The 19,006-nt window shown below is 34.4% G+C and overlaps 2 protein-coding genes across 2 annotated transcripts; one reads left to right on the top strand and one right to left on the bottom strand.

Moving 5' to 3' along the window:
- The first annotated feature begins 9,684 nt into the window (after positions 1–9,684).
- On the top strand, positions 9,685–11,602 carry LOC131610111 (transcription factor bHLH3-like). The gene is made up of 2 exons (XM_058881982.1): positions 9,685–9,832; positions 9,913–11,602. The coding sequence occupies exon 2, from the start codon at positions 9,930–9,932 to the stop codon at positions 11,439–11,441; it is 1,512 nt and encodes a 503-aa protein (XP_058737965.1). The 5' UTR covers positions 9,685–9,832; positions 9,913–9,929; the 3' UTR covers positions 11,442–11,602.
- A 5,809-nt stretch (positions 11,603–17,411) lies between these two features.
- On the bottom strand, positions 17,412–18,500 carry LOC131614743 (putative F-box protein At5g55150). The gene has a single exon (XM_058886300.1). The coding sequence runs from the start codon at positions 18,498–18,500 to the stop codon at positions 17,412–17,414; it is 1,089 nt and encodes a 362-aa protein (XP_058742283.1).
- Between the last annotated feature and the right edge of the window lie 506 nt (positions 18,501–19,006).

The following is a 19,006-nucleotide window of genomic DNA, read 5'->3' as shown; positions in this document are numbered from 1 at the left end:
GATCATGGAAAGGATAATGACTCAAATAGTAGTAAACAGGGAAATGACGGATGTTTGGAACAAACTTGTTCCGCATAAAGTGTCGGTGCTGAGTTGGAGAATATGGCAAAACAAAATTCCAAGTAGAGAGAATTTAGTTAAAAGGGGAATCTTAGCACAATCTCAAGTATTATATCCGTATGGCTGCTTGTGTGAGGAAAACGTTGCGCACATTTTTTTCGAGTGTCCGACAACGATAGTTGTATGGAGTGAGGTGTATCAATGGCTAGGATTTTGGTATGTTTCTCACAATTCCGCTGTGTAGAATTTTATGCAGTTTGCAGGGATGAGTTGTGGAGGCAGAGTCAATAAAGAAAGATTCATGGTCATTTGATTTGCATGCATATGGATAATTTGGAAACAGAGGAATGATAAGGTTTTCAAAACCTCGGAGCAAGGCAATAGAAATGGTGTGGAAGCAATTCAGATACTGTCTTGGAGCTGGATAAAGTCGAAGGTCAGAGGTTTTAGCTACGCAGTAAATCAACGGATTTCGAATTCAAAAGAATGTTTGGGCTGGAGGAGTGCGTAGAAATTACGTTGCAGGTGGGTACATATGCTATGGATATCGGAATCGCGCACGAAGATTTTATGTTTGTCTTATTATTAATTTTTCTATTAATGTGTTGGTTTGGTTGCCCTGTTTTGGAGCGGATTATGGTGTGTCGGCTTCTAAATGTGGTTAGCTGATTGGGGACTTGGAGGAATGTGTGATGCATTGGGTCTTATGCAGGGTGGTTCAGTAAGATGTTTTGTTGAAGTGTTACTCAGATTATGATTTTAAGCGCGAATTATCGTTAATCAGCAGCGAGAAGTTTACGTCTACGTCATTAATGTTAATAACACATGTAGAGGAGGTCTGGTTTATCTTTCTGTACACTATGATGTAGTGCCTCACTATGGGCTGTATGGCGAGCAGCTTCTTGTCAGCATAGCCGTATCAATCTTTCGCGGATAGAATTCAGTTCTGCAGGGCCTGGTACTGATTTTTATTTGTAATGGGGTAGTGTCATACCCCAAAATTTGCCCATACATCTTCTCCTATTCAAGTTCAAATCAAAACACAAAGCTCCTAGATATACTCTCTTATACAAAAGCCTAAAACTCAAAACATTTCTAAATGGGCTCGCACTTTTTTGTTCTACCCTTATTATAGGCCCATCCACGTGATAAAAACAAAGACCATTTATTTTTCATAATTTTTATCAATTATTTATGATTTTAATTCATTTAAACCATGAATTAATTGCATAAAATATGAAAAAATAATCAAAGATTTGATTTTCCTCCCAATTTCAATCATCATTAATCATCAAAATATTCACTAATTACTACAAAATTCGTGCAAGGGTTAAATGGTGGAAAAATATTGAGTTTGGCCCTAATTAGAAATATTTCATTCAAGATCCAATCAAATTTTCAAAAGATTGATTCACAAGGATTTTTCTCAAGTTTGTTGACCTAATGGATTCAGATATATAAGCAGAACAAACATCAAACCCTGGGGACGAAAAATTACAAGGATTGGTTGCCTCCAAACTCTTCACAAAAGTTTCAAAAAATCAAGAAAATTGAAATTCGGTTTACACGATTGAAGCCAATTCAAGGAGTTCTGAGAGTCAAGCAAGCTTCATAGCAATCCTAGGAAGCTTTCCCAATCATCTCCAAGTCACAGGGCATCTGGAATCTCGCTCATACGCCTGCGGTTTGTTCATACACTTCTTAGATTCAATTTCACGAATTCATGCATTATAAATTTAATTTGATTGCATATTTGTGTTTAAATTGATGCTTATGATGTTTCTGGAGGTCTAATTCGGTTTTAATGCTTGTTTGAAAGAATCACCATGGCTAGGGTTAGTGACCTCCGATTTAGGGTTTGTGTATACAGGATTAATTGGACCATGAGATTTGCACCATTACGCTCAGGAAGTAATTCTGGATCGATCCATGGCTTTTAATTTGATTTATGTAGCGTTTTCTTGATTGTTGCAAGTCGCAGGCTATGGCAACGCGTAAACTCTGTGGGCAAAAGTGTTGCCTTTGCTGAAAATTCACGAGGAAGAAGAAGGCTCCTCGCGCGCGTTTCCTCTTTTTGAAATTATTTGTTTTTAACTAATTGTTCATGTTTGATTCAATGGACATCATGTGGTAAGTGGCTCAGTGGCAAGGTATTGGCGTGAGTCCATGTACCTGGGTTCGAGTCCTGAGAGCGACTCATTCTTTTTAGATATTTGTTTGATATTTGTTTCCAGCGAATCTGGTACACTCTGCTAGTGAAGGTTCACAGCGCACCCTCAATTTGAGGCCATCAGATGAAGCCAGCGTGAGAGCCCACGCCCAGGAACTTGAAGCTCCACCATGGGACTCCCAGGCTGCAACCACACCGGAATATTCAGCTAAGTTCCTTTTTCCAATTTTTATTTATTTTATAACTTATTTTGGTTTATTTATTTATACATTGTTTATACCTTTTATTTTCAAAATTTCCTTTTAATAAAAATTGTTATTAACTCTCTTCTTTTACAAAAACATAAAAATAAAAAAATAATTCTTATTTGATTCAAATGATTAATTTGATTTAAATTATTTAAATTGTTTAATTAATTACAAATATTTTTATTAATTAATTAATTAAGTTATATAATTAGGGTTAGGCTGTTTAATCGAGATTTCATTTTCTGCCGAGTTAATTGATTGGGTTGAAAACCAACAATGAATTCGCCTCTTTATTCTGTTAATCATGGTTAACTTGTGCCCTAATCAGGGTTTACGAAGATCACACCCTACACTAAATACTTCTGTTTTCTGTGTCTTTTCAGGGTTACCAATATGGTTCACTCCGACAATGCGCCCGATCAAGACTCGAAGCTAAGTACCTTATTTACTCTTTTTCTTAAAGTCCATTTGGTTTCCTTTAAATCTAGGGTTTTCCCCGCCTTCATCTTTTTTCTGCCTTTGCCTTTTCAGGGTTAACCCCAAGGCTTCCCGCTAACCATATCAGATCAAATCAAGCTAAGTACTTTTGTTTATTTTATTTTTAAATACATTATATCCTTATTTTTAGGGATTGACTGTGTTCGCTTTCGAACCGATAATGCACTCACTGCACTTTGCCTTCTTGTTCTTCCTCCTTTTCAGGTTTATCAATTGCCAAAGCTACGTCATTGGTAACCCTAAACCTCATTTTATTTTATGCCTTTTATTATTATTACTTGTGTCAAACCCTATTAAGGGATCCGCTGGTTACAATTTCCCTCCCCCATATTACTGTTTCTTGCCTTATATTATCTGCGTGGTTAGTAAAATAGGGAGTGGCAACCATGAATTGAATTTAGAATCGCTAATTTACAAGATAATATAATTGAATATAATCACGTGATTGGTGCACACACGCACGCTTTTGGGTAACCTCTCTGTTGCCTTGTTGCCTGTTGCCTTGTGTTTTTTTTGCAGAATAAGCCAAGTCCCTCGAATACGAGGATACCTCAGCCATGTTGCCTCGATAAAAAGGTCACGACCCTAAATGATGCTGCCTTCGATATACAAATGATCTCGACCCTCGGAAGTTGCCTACGGAAAAAGGCTGAGGTATCTTCTGGCTGCCTACTAATAAGGCTTATTCTGATCCTTGCCTTAGACTACCTGCCCTTCTATGGCATGGGACATTCTTATGGCAAAGGATGCTTCGACGACCCTTCAACCTCCAAACGAAAGGCTTCCTGCCCTCTTATGGCAAGGATAGACCCTTTCATTCTGAAAGGCTAAAAAGAGACCTATCATCTGAGTTTAAGGTAATTGCCCCTAATTGCCTTGCCATGCTCTATTTTCTATATTCTTTCTCTAAATTCTTCAAAAGCTGGCTACGCTCATTTACGAGCTAAAGTCCATTTTTCCACTTTCATCTACATTTTCTAAACAAACGAGCAAGCAAAGCAATTAAGAGCCCATGGAAAACCATGGATGCAAAGGGTGCCTTACACCTTCCCTTTGCATAAATTACCCCCCGAACTTAGATTTTCTTTAAAGGTTTTTTTCTGTTTCTTTTTGCCTTTCCGAATATTGTTTGGATAAAATAAAAGTCGGTGGCGACTCTTGCTTACCGCGACATTCCGATTAATAAAAAGTCAGTTCACCGTATTACAGGTAGGTATAATAAAGTTAAGGAGGTTTCATTCTTTTTGTATGAGGTATAAGTTTTGTTCTTTTTCTCCTAGTTTGAGTGGTGAATAGGAGTCTGGGATTATCTACATAATTGGTGTAGTATGGTACTGGATGTTCCTGTACGGGTGTGTTCCCACTTTGCTGTAATAAGGTTGTTGTAACTTCTGACATCTCTTATGCCTAGCAGCAATATTTTTATCTTTTGACTTTCCAAAAAATAAATAAATCATGCCACTCTTTTACCATTCATTTTGATTCCTCATTAGTTGTACTCCATATTTTTTCTATTTAGCTTTATTGTGGTTCATTCATTGTAATTAAGGTGCATGAATTCTTGTACAATTATCTATATATTAGCTATGTTTTTTTTATTATTATTATTATAAGTCGTTTTGAATTTTTCATACATATTAAAAAAATAATTATTGTATAAAAAATGAGAAATTATGAAGGTGTTTATAAAATTATTCTTTATTAATGACATGTGAAAGATAAATTTACATAATTGAAAAGAGAGAATAATAAATATTTAAAGATATATAGGAAAAATATCATTAATTATTCATTGAATTGTAAAACGACTTATATTTAAATACAATTTTTTTTTCAAAACGATTTATAATAAAAAACGGAGAAAGTATATTTTTATATTTAAAGACATGAGATCAATGTAGAATTGACAAAAACTAACCCAGATGAAAGAGAACCAAAAAGTGTGAACGAAGAAATATAAAGGCCAATGTGGAAGAAAGCAATGAACAAAGAACTCAAAACTTTCATGTCCAATCAAACATGGAAGCTGGTATCATATCAGGGTCAAGAGAACATCATAGACTCAAAATGGATTTTTGAGACCAAGTACAAGGCATATGGCTCAATTGAAAGAAGAAAGATAAAACTGGTAGCTAGGGGTTTACAACAAACTACAAGTTTGTTCTTTGATGAAAATTTTAGCCAAGTAGTAAAATCTAGCACAATTAGAGTTATATTAACAATTGGAGTGCATTTAAATTGGGAAGTAATACAATTGGACATAATAATACTTTCTTGAATGATCATCTTAAGGAAACCGTGTTTATGAACCAACCTAAGGGTTACATTGACTCTGCTAGACCTAATCACATATGTAGACTATGAGGTAAGGAACAAACTTCATTCCTTCTTATCTATGTTGATGACATAATAGCGACAGGGAGTAACAACAAATTTTTGAAAAAGTTCATAACACGACTCAATATTTCCTTCTCATTGAAAGACTCGACGAGTTTACATTACTTCCTAGAAATTTAGGTTCTCAGAGACACTAGTGGAATGTACCTAATACAAATAAATTACAAAAGAGACTTACTCACAAAAATTTAGGTTCCTGTATGAGAAGACTTGTCTCTCGTTCAAAACCTGATCACACTACTCATTGTTATTCATTTTGATTTCTCATTAACTGTATGTTTTTTAATTTAGTTTTATTGTCATTTGTCTTTCATTAACTTCAATTAACTTTGACATAATAAGGTTTTTCAGATGCATATTGGGCCATAAGTTAGAATATGTCCTTAATTCTTGTACACTTTTATATATTTAAAAACATGAGATCAAAATCATTTTTCTAATATTTGTGCTAATTGAAATATATGGTTGAGTTTAACTCTAAATAAACTATTCGTGTAATTTTACTTGACTATGCATCTTTTAAAAAGTTTTGACCATTAAACATTTTTATTAGGCAAAATCACCCCCGTGGTCCTTTAAGTTATTTAATTGTAACACTTTGGTCCCTTATGTTGGTTTTGCTACAACTAAATCCTTTAAGTTGACTAACGCCTTCAGCGTTGCCCTTGTCCACAAATTCTGTTCCAAAAAACGTGATGTGGCACAAACGGTGCTTAGGTGTCACTTAACTTTGCTGACTTGTCTGTTATCTCACTTAAAGGCAGAATCTTACAATTAGAGGAACAAATTGCATTTGTTAAACCCTAATCCTAAATCAGTATGCAGAAATGTTAGAGGCGAAGACGAGAAGCATGTCATTGAAGCTACTTGCCGAAGGTACTTGGAGAAGACGAAGGCGTAATTGTAGCTGACGAAATCAAGACACTCAGGTATGTTATGTTCTGTCTAACTTAACGATTCATTGCATGTGGTTCTTTTGTTGATTTAGGGTTTTTGTGTCATTATTAGGAAAAATGGATTCAGATATTTTTTATGTTGAAATTCATCATGGGGGATTTTTTGTTGGTGATAACTACATAGAAGGGGAAGTGGCAAGAGGTAGGTTTGATGGTGATAAATGGGGGTACTTTGAGATGTTGGGAGTTGTTAAGGAGTTAAACTATCCAGGGTGTCTTGAAATTTGGTACGACTTTGCTGGAACATTGAAGAAACTAGAAGATGACTTTAGTGCTTTAGAAGCTTTGAACTGGGCCAAAAGTAATGGAAAGGTTGTTATATACATTGTTTACCCTATTTCCCAACCTGAAGTAATTTCAGATGAACCAATTGTTCCACAACCAATTGAATAGCCAAGCAGATTGGTATGGTTCGAAATTTCGATATAGTATACCAAACCAATGATTTTAGTTCGGTTCTTAATAAACTGAAACGGTCCAGTTTGAGTGAATTTTTACTATGATTTGGTTTGGTTCAGTTTAGTTTTCTCACGAAATGTACCATGAACAACGCTACCAAAAAAAGTAGCTAAGTTATCCCTTTCAAAGAAGTTAAAGAATGTCAAACCTTCTTATTCTACTGCAACTTTAGTAATGGAGTTGTTTCTATTGTATGGGTTTTTGAAGAAATTATGTCTATAGAAAACCTGTTCTTTTTCTAGAATTACCTCACGAACCTTGTGAAAGACATACACCATATCATTTATCTGATGGGCTCTTGAACTTTCACCCCTTGGCCGCTTAGAAACACACTCAAAAAGTTTCTTCTTTGCAACTTCTAATTAATTTTGTTGTGACATGATGAGTGGTGAGCAAAATATGAACAGAGAATCTATAATTACCATATTTTCACTAAACCTAACACATAAATCAAGCCAAATGCCCTTCTTTATAGTACACAGAGATGAAAATGATGAATTTGAAGTGTGGATATGGAGAAATGGTAAGTTGGGATTTGGATAAGACTTGATTTTTAAAGGATTTAAGAGAGAAACTGAGATGAATGCAAGATATATTGAGATGAGAAATGAATGGGAAAAACACACACGCGCGCGCCCCCCCCCCCCCCCCCCCCCCCCCCCCCCCACACACCCATATATATATATATATATATATATATATATATATATATATATATATATATATATATATATATATATATATATATATATATATATATATATATATATATATATATATATATATATATATATAGTTTAGTTAACGTATACCCACTTCTTTTTATGAAGGTGTGTTTTAAAAACACACACCTTAAGGTGCATTTAATCACACACACACACACACACACACACACACACACACACACACACACATATATATATATATATATATATATATATATATATATATATATATATATATATATATATATATGGAGAGCCCATAAAATAAAAAATTCAAGAAAGTACTAAAGTATAATCAGTGGTCTGACCCGAATGCAATATATACACACATGCACACATATAATAAGGAATTCAGGATCTGCCAAATTCAAGAGGTACTAAATTACAATCAATGGCCCAAATGCAATATACACACATATACACGTAGCGGGGAATCCCACGATGTGCAAGATTCCAGAGAGTACTAAAGTACAATCAATGACCCAAATGCGACCTCGACCACGAAAAAATACTCGAGTAATACTCAAGTATTCAATGGCCCAAACTACAAAATGTTTTAGTAACAGGAAAACCATTTAATGCGTGTGTTCACGAGGTCACTTGCTCCCACTCACCATGTCTCTACTATACATGGAAACATAACATGTACCCCAAATTTGACAGGGAAAACTCACATTGATTGAGTTTGGGTTTAGATTTGAGTTTTGCTTATTTTAAATAGATTGGGAACGAGATGAATAATGAGGACACCGATACCCATTTGATTTTGTTAATGTAAAATATTAATTGTTTAGTTAATAAATGTGTATTTGAAAATTTCCAGGGTTGTTATAATTTATTATTTCTAATGTATATTAATATTTATTGGAGTTTGAGACTTATTAGGGTTTGGAAAAATAAATCATTTCAACTTTAAAAAATGGATTCTGATGTTGGTTTAGAACAAATTTGGGTTCAATTATTTATCCATGTTTAGGTTCTGGAGAGAAGCATTATTTAACTAGAATTTGTATTTGGGTATCGGAAAGGTAAAACCCGTCCCCATCCCGCCCCATTTCCCTGCCTAGTCTCCAACCCCGTCTCTAAGGTGGGACTTGCTGTGATTCTTTGAGGAAACGAAGGAAAACAATCTTAAGGCTCGTCTATGCTTCCATTTGAATCATGGCTCCATACCCGGAGACAAGAACTTGGAGGAAACTTTTCTGGGGCAGTTAAAATACCTAATAAGACCGACCCAATACGAGAATACCCAATCCAATACACTAGTGTATCAAATTTGATGAACATATGGACTCTCGCCAAGAGGATACACACGAAAATGAAGTCGCTCGATCATCTTAAGCCGTTGGATCCAATCCAACAATCTCCCTTAATTCACATTGCACTCATCGGGGACAATTTTAATCACCATAACGTTTTGACACCATAACATGTACAATTTCATTCACTCTCGCAAAGTTACACCTTTGTGACCTCATTATTTCGAGTGTTGGAGTGTTAACATTATAGGCACATCCCCGTTCCACCGTACCAGGAACTTGCACAAATGTACTAGAGAGCTTCACAATAACACATCATTAATCTTCTGTTCTACACCGAAATAGTTTCAAAATAAATGTTCTTTTAACAAATACAGTGTGTTTCAAAATAAATGTTATTTTCAATAGTTTTAAAATAAATATCATTTTAACAAATAAAGTTTACCTCAAAGCGAATTTCAATCTCATTTTTAATATATAATTAATTATTATTTTTATAATTCACTCATTCCTTGATGTCCTTGTGGTATAGACCCTCCCCACGTTCAAGAGCTTTATGGGTTATTGGCATATTTGTAACCTCCATAAAAAGAAAAAAACATAATTTTGTTGTGAAGGTTGAATTTTGCGTGACACTGGCATCAAAATCCACACCTAAAAGCATCTCTCACATGTTAATACACCTTTGTAAGGACTTGTCCTTTTAATCAGACAAAACTTGAATAATACGCACTCTTCCATCTCAAATTATAAAACGGCAGCGTTTCACGTGACTAGTGTGTGTTTATATATTCAGCATAAAAACATCATTAAATTTAGAATATGAGATAACAATCGTCCGATTCTAATCCAACGATCACAAATCCATAATTGCGAAGATTCAGTATCCAAAATTTAGAGAATAAATTCACAATAAAAAATCTTAAAACAAAAAAAAATGAAAATGAAAAATTATTTATTGGCATTGAACACTTGATTATTGAGATCTGAAGTTAGATCTAGCAGAAATGAAGTTCTTCTGAATTCCATTTCTATAAACCCTAATTTCTTTCTGTTTCAGGTAACTCTTAATCTTTTCCTTCTATGCAAATTTTGGGTTCTGTTTAGGGTTTTTGTTTCCCTGAAAGATTCAATTTGTAGGAATTGAGAGTACAAAGATGGCGGGTGGGAGGTTTTGTAAGGATGAAGAAGACAAGGCTATGTTGGAATCTGTATTGGGAACTGATGCTGTTGGGTTTTTTAGTACAGCGGTTTCTAAACATGTTTTTTCCGATGTTATTGTTCCGCCTAATATGGATACGGGTATTCATCAAAGGCTGTGTCATATTGTTAAGGGTTCTAGGTGGAATTATGTGATTTTGTGGCAGGTTGCGGGTTTGAAATCGGGTGGGTATGTGTTGAAATATGGGGAGGGGCATTGTCAGGATCCGGTTGGGGGTCCGAGGAGTGAGCAGGAAAGGGAGAGAGATGAGGTTAGGAGGAGGGTGTTGGGGAAGATTCATGCTTCCTGGGGTGGATCTAATTCGATTGAGAATGTTTATAAGAAATTGGATGAAGTTTCGGATTTGTATATGCTTTACTTGACTTCGGTTTATTATGTGTTTGGTTTTAATTCTCAGTATGGTCCTGGGAGTTCTTTTAAGTGTAGTAAGCCGACTTGGTCTTCGGATGCGGGTAGTTGTTTGAAGCAGTATGAATCGAGGTCGTTTTTGGCTAAATCGGCGGGTTTTCAAACTGTTGCTTTTGTGCCTCTTAAGGCTGGGGTTGTTGAGCTTGGTTCTATGGAGATGGTGCCGGAAGAGCAGGGCTTTTTGGATATGGTCCGGGCGACGTTTGGAGAATCTAGTTCTGGATTGGCTAAGGCGGTACCGAAGATTTTTGGGCGTGAGTTGAGCTTAGGGGGGGATGCGAAATCTCAGTCCATTACTATTAGTTTCTCCCCGAAGGTGGAAGATGATTCTGGTTTCACTTCTGACTCTTACGAAGTGCAGGCGCTTGGGCCGAATCATGCTTATGGTAATTCTTCGAATGGCGGTGTAGGAGAGATTAATGAGGCAAAAATGTACCCTCAGTTAGGTCAAATGGTTCCTGGGAATTTCACTTCTCAAGCAAGGGTATCTTCTATAGATTTGGTTAATGAAGAGTCATCCTCGCCTCTTGGAGACGAGCGGAAGCCTAGAAAAAGAGGGAGAAAGCCTGCCAATGGACGAGAGGAACCGCTGAATCACGTTGAAGCGGAGAGGCAAAGACGGGAGAAGCTTAACCAGAGATTTTACGCCTTAAGAGCTGTTGTTCCTAACATTTCTAAAATGGACAAGGCCTCTCTACTTGGCGATGCTATCACCCATATCACTGATCTCCAGAAGAAGATCAAGCTTTTGGAAACTGAGAAAAACATGGCTAAGGGCTCACAGTTGCCATTGCAAGATATCGATTTTCAGGCTAGACAGGACGATGCAGTTGTGAGAGTGAGTTGCCCTTTGGATATTCACCCGGTTTCTGGAATCGTTAAAGTGTTGAGAGAACATCAAATTGCAGCTCAAGAGGCAAATGTTTCAACTGCACAGGATAAGGTAATTCATACTTTCTCCATCAGAACCCAAGGAGGGGAAGCAGCTGCGATACAGTTGAAAGAAAAGCTTGAAGCATCTTTATCCAAAAGTTTGTGATGAAAGTATAGTTATTATGTAGTGTATATCTCAATGCAAACTATGTATGTATTCTTCTTATGCTAGCTGACATTACATGCAAGAAATTCTTGGAAACTTGTAGTGTATTATATTCTAAATAGTAAGATATGGAGCTAGAAATCTTTTTGAACTTCCCAAAATGATTAATCTGTCATTGATTATCTCCGAGCAAATGCTTAATTTGAACATGAACTTGTGAAAGTTTTACGCAAGGAATTCAGCAGTCCTTCTTGGTCATGGCATTCTTTGGTTCTCCGTCTTCAAGGAATTCAGCTGTAGATTAGAATGCGTTCACATGTTATTGTTTTTAGAGTATCTGTTGCAATTTGCTTATTCTTGCACAGTAGGGGGATTGTGTTTATAGATGCAGTTATTACTTGCTTGTTCCAATGTAGTTTTCATCATTTACTTATTTGTGGATAAATGAATTTATTATTTACTTTCCTAAATTGATAAGTAATTTTTATGATCATCATTCAACTAACTAAATTGTTAGATGATATAACATGTTACATTTGCTTTAACAAGTTTTGGTGGAGAAAACATGTTCCATTATGGGGGAAAGTTTCTCAATCTGGCTCCTCATATCATCAATTCTACTAAAATATACTAAAAGCTTTTTAGTGAATGGACACATTTTTGTGGGGGATTGGGCAATCATCAAGGTTGAGAGAATGGAGAAGATTGTTCCAACTTCCAATGAATGAATAAGAGAACTTTTTAATTTATAAAATATCAATTCAGTTTGTTAGTATCCTGTCAAATTTTCATTAATTTTAGTATGTAAAATGGCTTTTAGATAGGTATGCTGATTTGGGGTTGGGGTACTTAAAACTTCTCCCCCAAACAAAAGGCCAAAGGGAGTCGCTAATAATTCATATATGATAAAGACTAGATATTTAATTTTTTTTAACCTGACACTTGCCTTTACCGTTATACTCTTTTTTAAAGTTATCGATTTTTTTTATAAAGTATAGGTACGTGCCCGAAATTTTACAAAAATATCGGTAATTTTTTATAGAATACTGATTTTTTTGTTTTGTTTTTATCAACCTTTTAAAATTTCTGGTATAGACCGGTATTGCCATACCAGAAGTGTTGAAATATCCGATATGTACCAAAAAATTTCAGAAATCTTGGAAAATTCGGTAAACATTGAGATATTGATTTTTTTTGGCATTAATTTTGTGAAATAAATAACCCAACAAAATATCTACCTAATAAAATATATACATAAAATAAAAAATGTGCTACATATAGAAATACAAAATAAATCAAGATGACTTTCAAACTTCGTTTTTCTAGTGTCTAATGCGTCCCGTATATGCTGATTCCCATGCTTTTGCATCTTCAGTACAGTTCTGTCACCAACGGTCAATGACAGAAGGCGATGGACAATCATGTTTAAACTTTATCTGAATTCAATGATTATTGTTGACAAAATCAACAACAATGATTTTATGTCTACTCGTATACATAGGTGGAGCTACAACAAGGAGGGAAAATGTGATATTAAATTTCTTAGATAGGGAGGTAAATATGACATTGTATCTATTAGTGAAATTCTGGTGCAACAGACCCATATGTCCTAAAGGATGTCGAGACATCAGGTCTGTCATGAAAAAAACACAGGCAAGATATAAACAGCTTCGCACAATATTGAAAAGTAAAGAATACAATCAATTGTTGACCTAGTTCGGCGACAAACACACCTACTCTGGGGGGTTCCCGAGCCAGGAAGAAGATTCCACTATCAGTAGTACTATTTTATGTAAACAACCTCCGGTTTACAGATAAACAACCTCCAGTTTACCTAGTCACTACCCAATGCAACCTCTATCTTAGAAACCCATCCAAGACAAGAGAACCTCTGCTCACTCCCTAGTGATACCTAACTGTTACAACCCAGTAACAACTATTTAAACAACAACCGAAAGATACACTTACAAGACAATACCTAGCCAAGAATCTTGACTAAGAACAATATCTTAGAGTTACTTCAAAGCTCCCTCTAAGAACAATATACCTCTTACCTACAGGCTTCAAGGTAAACATAACATTTCTTGCTTTACAGCTTCGAGACAGACATAGTGATCTTCCCACAGCCCGGGAGATTCACCCAGACAAACCCTAGACTTCTACATCTTGAGTCCATATTAACTAGTCACAAACCCTTATATTTATATCTGATTCCCAACTGGGTTTGGGCCTTCAATCACAGCTAATTTGCTGTTACAAATAAGCAGTTACTTCTGCTACAATCAAGGTCTTCAATATCCTAGTTTCCGAATATATCTCCATATTTAGAAACTATATAATCTTCAAATATTTTGATTAATTCTTCAGACCTTTTAAACATATAACGCCTTATATGATTTGCATAATATTCAAAGAATATTATGCATCTGTTAAATTGAAACTAAATCTCATTAATCCAGCTCAGCAGGCGCGATGTCGAAAGCTATTCCATAGGACATGTTATTACAGAACATATTCTAACATCTCATAGGACATCTTCTTGCTGTACCTTTTTTGTACTTATGTTCTAATAGCAAGTTTTACATCCTATTCTACATTACATTATTGCTGTCATTATTTGTTTTACAAAAATTAAGCCAATCCTAAAAACAAAGAACTTACAATCTCCCCCTTTGGCAAATTTTTGGCTAAAACAAATAAAAATAACAAAACAAATGTAGATCTAGAATACCATCTTTAGAAAGATCTTTTTCTTCAGTATTTTGACGAATTTCCTTTGCATTAATATCTTCAGCACTACTTACAACATTAATAACTGTAAGGAGGTTCTGAGTTCATTTGATGTACATGAGGAAGAAGATGACCACTACCCCTTAACGCAAGAAGCTCTTCTTTGTTTCAAAGGGATGATCTTCCTTTGAGGTGGTGGAGAAAGAGGACCATGGACAATGGCAAACCTCCTAAGTAGAATACCAAACACCCAATTTGTAACTCAGAACACAAGTCACAACTATGTTCATAACTCAGATTACAAGTCACAAATGCAACAATCTCCTTTATGACCAGCCATGGGACATAGTTGCTTCCTCTTTGATATGTCTGTTCAGCACTTGCATAACTTAGTTTTAGGCTCAATCGAGTTGACCCTTTCTCCCCCTTTTGGCCAAAAATTGACAAAGACAACCCTCACAAAACCAACAACAGACGTAACTCACCCACACACAGAAAAAACCCATGATTAATGAGATAACTAGCACTCACGAGATGACAGAGGTGAGAAGGGACCTCTATAAATAGCTGAACCATTTCTTCGAAGATAACGCTCCTTGAATGTTTCAATGTTTTTGGTCAACATGAAACGCTCTTCTAAAGGAAACTCATGACTATTCAATGTACACTCATTCAAATGTATCTCTGAATACCTTTCCTGGATCTTGACTGTTTCAGCTGAAAAGGAAATAGTCCCAATGCATGCACATGGACGATTACCACACCTCTCTTTGCACTCCTCCGACACGTGTGTGATCACATTATCAAATATATGCTCTATTTAGTCACTCAGCAAACATGTCTTAAAAAATGTCTTGACATGGTGTTAGTCGCTATTTTCGCTTTCATGTGTGAACCTATGCTTTGCTATGATAGAATAAGTGACAATCCATGTTTTGTGCAGCTTTTACTCCTTCCAAGATTTGACCTTGACTGGACTGGAATGTTGAACTGCAATGTCATGACATTCAGTTCGACATTATACTAACCAAGGAACATAAGTAGTCCCACTTTAAAGTTCCTTAGGTAAACCTGCTTGACTGATCAGACATCTCCTTGTGAATAAGTTTATAAAATAAAATGCAATCAAAGACTCACCCCAAAAACTCTAAGGTAACTTGGCATGAGATAACATTGTTCTCACTTTTTCGACAATAGTTCTATTCATCCTCTTTACCACTCCATTGTGTTGAAGCTTCTTTGAAAAAGATAGTTCATGCCAAATTCCATTACTAATTCAATAATTTTTGAAAGCTCCTATAAATTCTCCTACACTGTTCGTGCAAACACATTTTTACTTCATATCAATTTCAAGATCAAAACTAGCACGAAAGTGTCTAAATACTACAAACACATGGTCTTTTGTTTTAAGGCCATACACCCTAACCTTCATGAAGTGGTAATTAATAAAGGTAATAAAATACCTTGCACCTTCATGAGTACTAGTGGTCATTGGACCACAAACAACAGAATGCACAGAATCTAAAATATTTAGTTTTCTACAAGGGACATCATAGTAGAATAAATCTCTCCGTTTCTTTCTAGCCAAACAATGTGTACATGTATCAAGATATATTTTGAATCCCTTCATACATATCAAAATACCTCTATTGGCTAGAATTTAAAGTCCCTTCTTACTCATACGTTCAAGCCATTTTAGCCATAGCTCAATCGAGGAGTCTTTACTGAGAGCATTAATATACCTATTATTGACTTTGACTTATATCACATAAATATTGCTTACTTTCTTTCCTCGGGCTATCACCAAAGAATTTTTTTCTAGTTTCCATTTCTTATCCCCAAATACACTAGTATAGTCTTCTTTGTCTAGTAGCTTATAGATATTAGATTGAGATGCATGTTAGAAACATTTCTAACATATTTCAGTGTTAGGTGACAACTAGTGTTTGTTTTTAGGCAAACATCTCCTTTGCCTACAATATTCGACCTGTTATCATTCCCTATGCTCACATGGTCCCTTTATTTTGCAAGGATGGTACACATTATTCTCAGAGGATGTACTTTGTTCAGGGCCTCTAAATGGATTAGTTTGTGTAGAAGTTAACTTAATCATTGTTAATGATATTGTGAAGGTTGATTGTCTATTCTGAATAAAACAAATTAAATTGCATAACAAATCGAAGCTCTCATACCACTTGTTGGAAAAGATAAAAAAAAATCACTTAATACAAAACCAACAAATAATTGATTTTTCTTTGATTAGACTATTTCCACACTATTTATAATAACAATATCTACCACTATAAATTGTCTGAATTACTAAAGTATTAATAGTGATCTCTCTAAAATATTAGTGGCTAAATTCTTTTTTAGAATTTTCACTACTCAAAAGTACTTCTCTCTCTCTCTCTCTCAAAAGTTATTCATTATCATATCACCTTTTAAATTATTTTATTTTAAAATAAATTAAAATCTTTAATTAATTTGCATTAAAGGTATTATACCCAATTACTTGTCATGAGTGGCGAATTTACTTTAAAGAAAAGTTTTTTTCTTTATATTTATTTATTCATTTATTTATTTTCTTTTTAGTGCTTCTTCTTTTTCTCTCTTTTAAAGAGAAAAACCCATCATTGCATACCTCTTAGTATAAATGAAATTGGAGAGAAGATGGTGAGTTTTGTTTTGTTTTGTTTCAAATAAGAACATACACTACAACACACAGAGAAAATGATGAACATGCAGTCTTGAAGGTATAAAGTGGTAAAGGAAAATCATTGAAGCAAAAGCAAGATAAATACAAATTGTTCATGTGTTTAGAATCTTAAAGCAACAATTAGAAATGACATAAATAAAGGTAAGATTTCTCCAACTAGTAAATAAAGTTGTACTAACTGAGCATGATTAGTTTTTATAGTGTATGAGATTTTAGTTTTTTTATAAAAAAATTATACTGGTTATAAAAAATTATCCATTAGACTAATATGTATTTGGGAGAGATTCAAGTCGAATTCCGATTTTATGAGTGCGATTCTAACTACTAAATTATTTGAATAATAAATAAATTGATATTCAATTTCTTATAATGAATGAACACAACGAATAATCAAATTATATTATCATAATCCAATGCAAATAAAACATATAGAAATAATCCTGACTATAAGTAGTAGATACTAAAATTACATTCACTTGAAAAATAAAATCACAATTCGAGAATTGAATTACTTGTAACACAAGTTAATTAGAATATGGAACCACCCAAATAGGTGGTGGATCCATCTTATTTGCATAAGGAGTTAAGAACCTGACACTTGAATCTTCAAGATTAAAAACACCCCAATCATGTCCACCGTATAAATAGTCTAAGTTCATCTCTTCCCATCTATCATCACTAAAGTAAATTGAATTTTCTTCATTTTTACATTTGGAAGCATCCATTAACTTTGACTCGTTAGCGCCTACAAACACAACTTGACCATCTAAAAACTTCACTTTTTCCCACTTTTTCTTCACCAAATCAAGTTTGTACACATTAAAATGCTTTGTTCTATAAGGACAAATTTCAACCTCATCCGATAGACAACTTCCTTCATAAACTACTTCACCATTAGCACGAACGAAATTACCAATGAACCTTTCTATCAACAAGAAATCTCCTTTGGATTTCACCAAATAAAGTTTAGATGAAAATTTATCAACCGAAAATTTTATCACTTGTTCCCTATCTAAAATCATGGTTGGATAATTAATTTCCAAAATCTTTTTCGGAATCTTCTGAGAAAGAAAATCCCACCCTTCAATTGATCCATCTTCATCCAAAGTATATAGAATGTTATTATCAAACACAATATCAGAATAAGATCGTTTCACATCATAGAGTTCAACCCATGAAGCATTATGATTATTGCAAAAAGCAATCCTACATGGACAATCATACATAATGGCAAGAGTGTATTGTGAAGGAGATGGAGAAGACATCAACACCGCTTTGGATATAAAGGTTTTGCGAAGAGATTGAACATAATAAGAATAAGAGGGAACATTTGCATGTTTAATGAATGATGAGGTAAAAGGTGGAACATGAATAAAAGTGTTGGAAGATGGATTTAGAAGAAAAGGACAACCTTTGATGTCAAGAAATATCAAGAAATTATTTGAAGAACCTATACACCAAGCACCTTCATGGGAGTTGAAGATAGTGTTCCACTTGTAGTATTTATTGTCGAAGAGAATGATACGATGCACGTTGCTGTCGTCTTCTTCATAATATGTTGCTTGATTGAAAGAAGGAAGGATGACATAAGGAGCTTTTGAGAGGAAATCCATCGTGATTCAAGTTATGGTGCAATGTATTGTGGGATTCTCAGAATTATATATAGGCTAAAATATTAAATCTTGTGTGTATCAATTAATTAAGTCTCATTAATATCCAATTTTATTAGAATTCTCAAAATCTTAAATCTTCTTGATATATATTTTATTTTTTAATGAGATATTAGCCTATTTAATATTTATATTTGATGATGATAAGATATATTTATATTTGATGATGATAAGACATAGTTATGAAAATCAGATGATATAGATTGTAAAAGATATGAAAATTACCGAATTAGAAAAAAAAAACCTTAGTATAATTCTAAATTTGGAAATCGATATGAATAATAATATTTTCTTTTATTAAAATTTATTATAGAATAATATTATATATAGCAAAATGTTATGGTGAGAGAAAAGCCAATCTCGTTCAAAGTTATGGTGTAATGTATTTGTGAGAGAAAAGCCATTCTTGAGTGTATATTCATATCCCAATTTTATTAGAATTCTCGAAA

This window comes from Vicia villosa, linkage group LG6 (genome assembly GCF_029867415.1).
Source record: "Vicia villosa cultivar HV-30 ecotype Madison, WI linkage group LG6, Vvil1.0, whole genome shotgun sequence".
Classification (NCBI taxonomy): Eukaryota; Viridiplantae; Streptophyta; class Magnoliopsida; order Fabales; family Fabaceae; genus Vicia; species Vicia villosa.
The sequence above is the reverse complement of the archived record's forward strand: the minus strand, read 5'-3'. Positions and strand labels throughout refer to the sequence as shown.